At 37.5% G+C, this 11,160-nt stretch overlaps 1 protein-coding gene across 1 annotated transcript; it reads right to left on the bottom strand.

The window, feature by feature from the left end:
• Positions 1-6,480: 6,480 nt before the first annotated feature.
• fstb (follistatin b) lies at positions 6,481-10,805 on the bottom strand. The gene is made up of 5 exons (XM_055208989.2): positions 10,253-10,805; positions 9,452-9,643; positions 8,885-9,103; positions 8,534-8,758; positions 6,481-8,231 (listed from the first exon to the last, which is right to left on the bottom strand). The coding sequence occupies exons 1-5, from the start codon at positions 10,335-10,337 to the stop codon at positions 7,993-7,995; spliced, it is 960 nt and encodes a 319-aa protein (XP_055064964.1). The 5' UTR covers positions 10,338-10,805; the 3' UTR covers positions 6,481-7,992.
• Positions 10,806-11,160: the final 355 nt, after the last annotated feature.

Here is an 11,160-nt window from a genome sequence, read left to right as displayed (position 1 = left end):
ATCTATCTATCTATGTGTTTGTCGTCCCTCCGTCCATTCATCTATCCATCCATCTCTGCAACTGTGACAAGACCATGAACCTAAAAGCTGACCCTTTTTGCTACATTCCCTTCATGCATGCATGACCGAGAAATGTGCAATTTATCTATTAAGTGGTTTTATTGAAACTATGTGCATGTGTTATTCATCCATTGTATAGCAGCAATACCTCATGCGCCATGTTCTCATTTAATTATCCAAGTTAATGCTGCAACTCCCATTCCCTCCACGCAACCATGCTTTTTGCATTGTTCTTGGGACACAAAGTTAAACCATAAGAACAAAATGTACATCCTCATTTGCATTACCAGGACATCAAAAAGTTCCCATCTGGGGTAACGAGGCACATACATGCTCATTTGGGACACATCTGATGCATGGATTTTCTCGCTCATTTGAAAGCGAGCGAGCAAAAGCTCTTCTTAGTGATGTTAGGACAATGAAGGCCAGTGATCGACTCTTATACGGCCTTCTGTGTGATCTCGTTTCAAAGCCCGGTGCTGGAGTTTAATTGCCGTTTTTTTGTAAACGCCGTATTCTGTTCCCTCTTTGCATCACATATACGATTCTCTGTCGGCGCATTGAAGTGGAGCGCATGCGTCTTTTCGTGGCCCCGTGCATTCCACTGCATTGTTAAAATTCAAAACAAATTTAATAGAGAACATTTCTGAAAACATAATAAGCGTGGACTTTCCATACTAGCCTTCCCTCGCTGCTTCTACAGGCATCTCTGGTTTCAATAATAGCCCATAAACACTTAAAACAACAAAGTGAGTGTATAAACCGAGATAAAGGTCTGTTTAATGCGTGCATGAACTGCAACAGAAACACATCAAATTGCCTTAATTAACAATAGACAGGCAGAGTCGCAGAGACTGTCCAGGGCGGCAGAAATTTTCAATACACCCCGAAGTACATTCGCAGTCCATTTCCAGGCATCAGCCATACACTAAGGGCGTTAAACCTCAGCTGACCACTGGCTGTCTCACAGACATCGACTGGCTCGCACGTTTCTATTGAACATCTATGAGAGAGCCCACGGGGATCCGGTTGACTCTGGTTGTTGCATGGAGAGCCGACTGTCAGGAAATGACCCACAGAGCTCACTGCTCTCCAGGCTGCTTTCGTTCAAAACATTTTGTGTGAGCTCTTGACGCCTTTTTTAATACGCTGTCCTTTAACGGGCGTGTTTCTACCTGGGGAAGCATCCAATAAATTTGTGTCCTTACATAAACTTGAGGACAAACCGCACCTGTTTGTGAAGCATTGCTTTAAATAAGTATTTTGTATTTCTTTCCAGTAAAAACAATGTCAAGTTCAAAATATTATAAACTTAAAAGTGCATTGTGTAACTTTTAGAAGGTTTTTGATATCTTGCTCATCATATCTTGCTATTTTTGTAACCAAACCATTTATGAGCACCATTGACTTCCATTGTAATATTTTTCCTACTCTGGAAGTCAATGGTGCTTCTGTTTCCTGCTTGATTATTACAAATATATTCCTTTGTGTTCAGCAAAGCAAAAAAATTCATACAGGGTCGTAACAACATAAGGGTAAGTAAATCATGACAGTATTTTCATTTTTGGGTGAACTATCCCTTTAAAAAGCGATTTTTGCATTTTAATATCCCAAAATCACAAGCAGTGGCAACCAGTGACTTCTCTTCCATGGGGTGCAAATTCAGAATATGTATGGAGTGTCCCTTTAATGTCATATGTTCAGCATAAAGAGTAAATTTTTTAAAAATAATATATTTTAGATCAGACTGCTAATGTAAGCTGAAAGTGACTTGTCATAGCACTTCTTATTTTAATTTAAAGGTGCAGTGTGTAATTTTTAGAAGGATCTCTTGAAAGAAATGCAAAATAATATACAAAACTATATGATCAGGAGTGTATAAAGACCTTTTAAAATGAGCCGTTATTTTTTATAACCTTAGAATGAGATGTTTTTATCTACATACACCGAGGGTCCCCTTAGATGGAAGTCGCCATTTTGTTCCGCCATGTTTCTACAGAAGCCCTTAACGGACAAACCTTTTGACTAAGTTTTCTCCGACGATAAAATGTTTGTCCGGTGGTGGCTATTGTAGCTTCTCTATGCATTTCAAAAGCGAGGGGTGGGCAGTTGACTGAGCCGTTGGTTGCAATTCGCAACCTCACCACTAGATGCCGCTAAAATTTACACACTGCACCTTTGAACCATAAAGTTACAACTTTTTTAAGTCAACTTGCCACAAGTCAAACTTAAAATATTAGGTTGATTGACTTGCAAAACTACGAAGGAGGATTAGGGCCAAGCTAAAACAAAAAAATAAAACCATCTCTAGAATAAAGTCATTAAAATGCGAGAATAAAGTCATTATTTAACGAGAACAAAGTTGTTATTTAACGAGAATAAAATTGTTATTTAACGAGGATTAAGTCGTTATTTAACGAGAATAAAATCGTTATTTAATGAGAATAAAGTTGTTATTTAACGAGAATAAAGTCATCATTTAACAAAAAAAAGTCAGAATAAATATCATTTCGAGAATAAAGTCGTTATTTAGCGAGAACAAAATCGTTATTTAACGAGAATAAAGTTGGTATTTAACAAGAATTAAGTCGTTATTTAACGAGAATAAAATTGTAATTTAACGAGAAAAAAGTCAGAATAAATATAATTTCAAGGATAGAGGCATTATTTAACGAGAACAAAATCATTATTTAATGAGAATAAAGTTGTTATTTAATGAGAATAAAATTGTTATTTAACGAGAATTAAGTCATTATTTAACGAGAATAAAATTGTTATTTAACAAGAATAAAGTCATCATTTAAAGAGAATAAAGTCAGAATAAATATAATTCCGAGAATAAATTTGTTATTGAACAAGAACAAAATCGTTATTTAACAAGAATAAAGTCGTTATTTAACGAGAATAAAGTCATCATTTAGCGAGAAAAAAGTCAGAATAAATATAATTTTGAGAATAAAGTCGTTATTTAACGAGAACAAAATCGTTATTTAACAAGAATAAAGTTGTTATTTAACAAGAATTAAGTCGTTATTTAACGAGAATAAAATTGTTATTTAACGAGAATAAAGTCATCATTTAACGAGAAAAAAGTCAGAATAAATATAATTTCTAGAATAAAGTCGTTATTTAACGAGAACAAAATCGTTATTTAACAAGAATAAAGTTGTTATTTAACAAGAATTAAGTCGTTATTTAACGAGAATAAAATTGTTATTTAACGAGAATAAAGTCATCATTTAACGAGAATAAAGTCCGAATAAATATAATTTCTAGAATAAAGTCGTTATTTAACAAGAACAAAATCGTTATTTAACGAGAATAAAGTTGTTATTTAAAAAGAATAAAATTGTTATTTAACGAGAATAAAATTGTTATTTAACAAGAAAAAAGTAATAATTTAACGAGAAAAAAGTCTGAATAAATATAATTTCGAGAATAAAGTCGTTATTTAACGAGAACAAAATCTTTATTTAACGAGAATAAAATTATTTAACGAGAATAAAGTCCAAAAATTTCGAGAATGAAGTCAATATATTCAGTTTAGGCTTATTCTTTACGTTGTTTACTGCATTAAGACAGTGATATAAATACACTAAATTCACTACACACTATAATATGTTATAATAAGCATGTACGATCAAGCAGAAAAGCCCAGAATGTGCTCATTTTCATTGAAGGAAACAAACATGCATGGTTTTATTTTTTATTTTAGCTTGGCCATAATCCTCCTTCGTACAAAAGCAAGTTGTTTTAACTACATGCTGCACTTTTCTTTTAAAATATGTATTCGTTGCGTCATGTGAAACATGTGCATCATGCGTCTTGTCAAAATAAGTGCATGCTGCACACGCATCAAAACCGTTTATGATAAAAGAGACTCTCACGTTCACAACAAACTCGCAAGTCACTCACTTAACACTAAACTTGGATTACGCATCAGATTAAGCGAGTATCTGGCAAACGCGATTCATTGAAATATGATACTTTAATTCAAGATAAATTCTCTGAAATCAAATCTATTAAATTTCATTTATTTTGTTATGGTGATTTTTTTACTGGAAAGCAAGACAAATATACTGATATAAACATGTTTTGTTGTATTTTCTACAGCGTGATTCATTGAATTAACATATCAACGTCACCAAAACAAACTCAAGGAAATTTAACTCTCCGCATGACTATGGAAAAAAAAACAAGTCTTTCCTCTTTCATGTATAAACGTCAGCTTTTCTTTAACACCGTTATAGTTGCTGCCTGCTATTTTTCCTAAACAGGTGACCTCTGATTACAATCTTTCCCATTGCAGTAATTCTCCGAGCTGTCACAGATGCTACCCAGCAGGTAACAGAAGGGCCCGGGTGCCCATATTCCCTTATGACACACAGCCTGTGCTGATTCAGTGAGAAGAGATCTCAACCGTACTGTACTCTCTGTGTCCATGCTTACTGTACTGTAGATCACAGGGTTCACAGCTGAGATGCTTTAATTGCATCAAAGCTAATTTAACAGGGACCACAATGAAGGGTCTGTTTCTAGATTCAAGGAAGAATGTTTCAGTAAAACATGTTCATTTGATATGATAAGGTGTCTGTCGCATGCTCGCTATTTCTGGTGAAGAAATTAAGGCGGCAGACACAGTGTGGGTTGAAATTAAGAGTAAACATCCGATCAGGTCCAGGCAAACAAAGAGGTGCTGTCGCTCTCCTTACCAATTAGCTCTGTCTGTACAACATCCTGGCAAATTAGTTTCCTTGCTTCGGCTCAGACAGTTCTGCTGGCACCCAACCTGCCGTGACTAGCAAGAAATAATGACAAATCTACTCTTTAAGGATTCAGTGTTAGGCTAAATATGAGTAAAACATAGTTTATAGATATCAGCATTAAATACAGATTTAGAGATTGCTTTTTGTGATGCCTTACAAACAGTAACTGAAGTACATTTACATAACACTGTTAGAAAGTGCAGCATGAAGTTAAAACAACTTGGTTTTGCAAGTCAATTCAACCTATTATTTTAAGTTTGGCGGTACCACTTTTAGCATAGCTTAGCATAATCCATTGAATCTCATTAGACCATTAGCATCCCACTCAAAAATAACTAAAGAGTTTCAACATTTTTCCTATTTAAAACTTGACTCTTCTGTAGTTACATCAGGTAGGCGCAATGATATTACGCAGCGCCTGAAAATAGCAGGGGACTATTTTCAGGCATCATTGCGCCATGGTACGGCAGCAAAGTAATTGATTATTACGCCAAAATGAGAGTATAGTTCTTAGCCATATCTGCCTAGAAAATCGCAACTTTTAATTTTCCGTCGGTCTTAGTACACGATTTTGACTTCAGAAAAGAGTCAAGTTTTAAATAGGAAAAATCTCGAAACTCTTTGGTTACTTTTTAGCGCGATGCTAATGGTCTAATCAGATTCAATGGATTATGCTAAGCTACGCTAAAAGTGGTACCGCCAGACCCAAAGATCAGCTGAATGGATTCCAAAATGGTAAAAACTCAAATGTTTAACTGTAGGGGAACTAGAAAATGACAATATTTTAAAAAAATGGAGTGTCCCTTTAACTTAAGTTTAAATGAGAAGTGCTTTGCAAAGTTACTTTCAGCGTACATTAGCAGTCTAACATAAAATATATCATTTTAAAATTCTTACTCTTTATGCTGAACATATGACATTAACTTATAAATAAATAATTTACATTCAAATACAAAACTATAAAATGTATACATTAGCCGGATCACAAAGACATGCAATGTATGGGGAAAAACAGAAAAAATTGAGGCGGTACCTAAAAAGTACATATTGTCACCTGAAAAATATTAGGATCTTTTAAAGAGTTTTGTTTCTTTATGATAAAATATGAATGGCACTGATGTATCAGACAAGTATTGCACCGATTTCAACTTTGACTCATTTGTGTAACATTAATACTGTAACATTATTTTTTGGCATACTGTACAACTTACAGATAAACCCTCTTTTGTCAGCTTTGTAAACATGACCAGATCTACGTTAAGTACATTTATTAGTCAAAATTAGATTATAAATAAATAAAACACATGCATGTTTTAGGTTTTGTTTGGTTGTTTCACAGAATGTAATACACTTGAGTAACATAAACATTGCATAATAAATAATATTCTTTCAGAGATGACAAAGATGAGAGACATTTCATTTATTCAGACTATAAATGTATAAATAAAAAAGCAAAATTGCATAAATAAACATCTAGAAAATAAGCATCTCCCACGTTTCCGTGGAAAATAAATAAGAGTACAATACGTATGTACAATATGAACATGACGCGTGCTTAACCAAAGTCCTGGGGTTGGTGATGGTTTCTTCAGTCAATAACACAGATAGATGCTTATAATCCATGTAATCTTCATTTTCCTCCTCTTCATCCATTTCTTAAAGAGCTATGGGGGAATATGTTAGCTGTTGCAATAATAAAAAAACATTGCATGACTTTGAAAAGACATTTTTTCTTCCAGAAAGCAATGTTTTGCAGTTTACGTGAGGTGGTGAAGTCACATCATACGATGGAGATTTTAGGGGACTATGCCTGAAAACAAACAGAAATGGGATGCCGCCCTGCCTCTGCCTTCGATTAGTGAAGACAATTTCTCGTATTTAATTTTATTTTACAAAATAAAACAAAAGCAAGCAAAGAAGCATTACCTAATCCCTTCTTATAAACAAATATAGCGTTGAGCTTTTTTGGAAATGCAAAGTGATTTGTCAATACCACACACAAAGTCGCCCGGCGAAGGATGGTTCTAGTTTGAGGCATTAGTCGATGTTCTAACTAATCATTTTACCGTATAAACATGTTTATAATAATCGCAAACAATCACATTTTTTCCGCATGAGATTCGTTGCGCCTACCTTCGAACATTACAAAGTTAGGAAGAAGTTATATTAAAAAAAAAGAGTTTTACGTACAAACAAATCCTCACGTGTTCAAGGACAAAGTGGCTTTTATATACTTGCATAAATATTTTAACATAAAAAACACAACATTATAACATCATATCAACAACATATGCTGCGTAAAATAGACAAATGAACCAAACTGTTAAAAAAGAAGTCCCTTTTACACAAAGACGATAAGAAGTACTGCCCGGCAGGTTGTGATGTTAGCTAAGGTTCTGCAAAGTGAAATTTCTTCATTATTAGGCAATATTTGCCCCCTAGATTTGGCTTTAAGAGGGCATATTTTTTTTCGAAACATTTAAAACAAACACACATAGACACGCACGCACACACACAGCATACTTTTCATTTAAGTAAATACTTCAAATATATAGCAGAAATATATTTATATATATAAAAAAGACTTCACATATTTGCCCCCCATTTTAAAACTGGTGGCATTTTTGCTCTAATAGTGTTGCAGCACTATCATGGCACTGGGTTCACTCGTCTTTGTCCGTAATACACACATCCTCGACCATATCACACGATGATCGTGGAGCATTTGAGAGGCAGCCCATAGGCAGAGACAATGACGTGATTCACAGTCTGAGCACACTGAGTTTATGTCCCTATGGCCCCTTCCACATGATTTGTCAATTCCGTCAGTCTAGACATTTCGGCCTCTGATGCATAGACAGTGTAACCAATGCGGAAGAGCAACTCTCTCCCGTTACAGATCGGAATCCTTCCAGCAGACTTGACCTCGGATTTAGGGTTCAAACCTCATTCGAGTCTATAGATGCGCAGTGAACATATGCACTGTCTTAACCAAATGCATCAGAAAGTCACTCGGTGCCACGATACAAAGTCTCCGGCGTGTTCCTTGCGGTGCCTTTGTTGGGCAGTGGAAAGGGGTGTGATTTTCGATGGGGCTTGAATGAAGGAACTCACGGCTGGGATGGGGCTGATGGGTGCTGGATTTTGCTTCCAGGTTTAGCGTCCTCTACTTACAGTTACACGAGCCCGAGTGTTTGACTTCCAAGACGAGACCCAGCAAGCAGGCGGTCTGCCTCATGGAGCACTCGCTAGGGTAGGTGGCATTGTCGCTGGCGCAGACGCTGTCACCCGGGCGGCTTTCCGGGCACGTGTCCTCGCACGTCGAGCAGCGTCCCCGGCCCGTTTTCTCTTCCCAAAGACACTTTTTTCCCTCGCGGCAGTTGATTTCTTTGCACGACCTGGCATCTGAAGACAAGACGTTGGATTGGAGGTGAACTCAATAAAAGTTAACGACCGAGATCCCCAAAATATGATCTATATATATATATATATATGTATGTACTGCGTAACCACTTCCATGTAAGAAATTTACATTTTAGCCTTATTTTACTCCGTGTGGTTTGAGGAGGTATTAAATAACAGAAAGCAGCAACAGTTGGAGCTAACCAAGTGAAACATGAATGTGTTATTGCAACAGAAAACAGAGTAATGAGAACCACATGTTTAAAAGAGTATTGTGCAAGCGCAAGATTTTGTCGGATTCTCACCTATGCATTTCCCTTCATAGGCCACTCCGATGGACCTTCCCAGGATGCACGTGGCTCTTCGAAGATGGCAGGCGCTGTGGTACATGATCCCATCATTCCCGCACAGGTACTGCTCCGGAGAGGTGACCTCGGGGCACTGGCGGTTGCAGGTTACGCAGTAGGCGTTGTTGGCCTGGTCCATTACGCACGTCGAGCTTCCAGGGCAACGCACGTCATTGCAGGACTCTGTATAAATATTATAACAAAGCTGACATTAATCAAAAGCTTATGCGGATAATGACCAGGTTATGTCCTAGGTGACATCAGCGAAAAATGTTTTAAAGATGTGCGGATGAATTGGGATGATCATACTTTTGCATTTTCCCTGGTACTGTGCGGTCACGTCAGGATGCCTCTTGCACTTGGCCCTAAGAAGTGCACACTCGTTCCTGTAGGTTTTCCCATCGGAGCCACACACCTGACCCTTGAAAGTGACATTGGAGCAGTCTGGGGCACACACGCACCGGGGTTTATTCCTCTTGTTCATCTTGCACTTCTTTCCAGGACCACAATCCACATTGTCGCAAGACTCTGTTGAATCGTTAATAAAATATGATTTTGTGATCAAATACATCAACTTAATTCAAGCCTGCGCTTTTAGGCGTCAGACAGACGCAGCTTATAATTAATGTTTCTTTTTGTCTCCCATCAGAAGGTACTGTATTGCACGGCAAGTTAACAAGTTGCAGAGATACACTGTATTGTTTCATACTGTTGCATTCCATACTCGATCTGCGTAAGCTTTCCTGTCTGAAATCTTCACAGACCACCAATCACATTCCTCCAACGGCCTTCAACTTTAGTTTAACATCTTACAGATGAGCATCGCCAGTTGCTCAAACCGCAAGGCTTCTTCCTGGTTTTAATCTGATGCATTACCTTTGCAAGGTATACAGTTGGGTGCACCGCCGTTGAAGATCAGCCATCTGAACAGCGTGTTATTGGGCACATCTTCCTCGGTCCATGCCGTGCCCAATCGACCGCTCCTGCAGCAGTCTTCTCTGCTCATCCCGGACATGTACAAAACCTGGCACCTTCCATTCTTGCCCTGTTGAAGCCAGCAGTTGCCGGCTTGAAACAGTCACTCTGTTACCGCTTGATACACTATGGGTGCATTTTTGTATGTATTAATGCAGCTAAACACAACCAATTAGTTCCAAACAACGTAATTCAACACAGATTATCGGTTATTGTTGATTTGGGTAAAATATAAAGCAGACACTGGGGAAAAGGTGTTTGAAAGAAACTTGGATTATTTCTAGGCTTTCAGACTCCTTTGCCATCTGAAATCACTCATATCTTCAGTCGTACTATTATATTGTGGTTGTGCAAGCCTTTTTGTGCACTGAAAGGAACCATATTAAACCATTTAGGCGTAATTATAAACACAATAACCCACGTTTATTGCACAAAGCTTAACACAATACAATATTATGTTCGACTTGATCCTAATCACTTCAAAATAAAGTTTTTAGTGACAGCAAGGCGCCTTGATAGTAATGAATTTGTTATTTAAAAGAAATACAAAATTTTCCTCTTTTAAGCACGAGCGGTGCCATTGCGCGCACCATTTAAGCTGTCCGTTTATCTCCAGATCAAGGCACAAATGACTCCAATACTGTAAAATATTCCTTATAGTCAGAGTTTAAGACCGCATGCGAGGGATAAAACTCACTTTACCTTGAACTTTCTGCTGCTCCATGAAGTGCGCAAACCAGATGAGAAGCGCGATGACGCCCTGGCGCAGCTGCGGGATCTGTAGCATCCTCGGGAATAAACGGAGACGCGTGTTGGAGAGAGAAGGAGAACGGACTGACAGATGTTGTGCCGATGCTTGCACTCAGTGACTGTCATACACACGGATCCCGTCTCGCTTTTTAAATCTATATGGGGTCTCGAGTTGGATGCCTGTGGTGGGCGGTCTTCATAGTTCATAGGGGGTGGGGAGAGCATTGTAATAGTTTGCCCACCGAAATTGATCAGGTGACATTTGGGAGTCGAGAAACTTTCTCTCCTCGTGAGCAACATCACGATTTGGGTGTGAGTTTGAGGGGGCTCCGTAGGGCTGGATAACTCATTTGGGTCCGTTTGACTTAATGTGTGGGAAATCTGCTGCTGAATAACCCACATGATACAGTTGTACACTTTAGTACAACCTGTTAATGTATATACTACAGCTATAGTATTTTGTAATATCCGAACAACTGTAGTAAATACTGAAATATTTAGTATACTTTATCAATGTAGAGTGCGCGCTTTTATCCAAAGCAACTTACAAGCATTTTGTCTACTGCAGTTACTACTGTAAATACTATACTATATTATATTGCATTGCACTGTTAAATAAATGCCATACTTTGTTTAATATGAGTCAGTCTTAAGCTTTGTAAAAACGAAACCGAAATGCAGTGACCACATCAGTTCATTCTGGATCTACATTAAAACCAAAAACAAATGTTTGTGAATACCCAGGTGTTCATAGGTGCTTAATGCGTCACTTCGGTACCTATCTAAAATGAATGAATGACTTTTTTATTCAGTTTGAAAAGAGTATTATTTATTAAAGGAAACTGTAGGATTTCTATGGT

The sequence above is a fragment of the Misgurnus anguillicaudatus genome, chromosome 12, assembly GCF_027580225.2.
Source record: "Misgurnus anguillicaudatus chromosome 12, ASM2758022v2, whole genome shotgun sequence".
Classification (NCBI taxonomy): Eukaryota; Metazoa; Chordata; class Actinopteri; order Cypriniformes; family Cobitidae; genus Misgurnus; species Misgurnus anguillicaudatus.
Note: the sequence above shows the minus strand (reverse complement) of the source record. Positions and strands in the feature narration are given on the sequence as shown.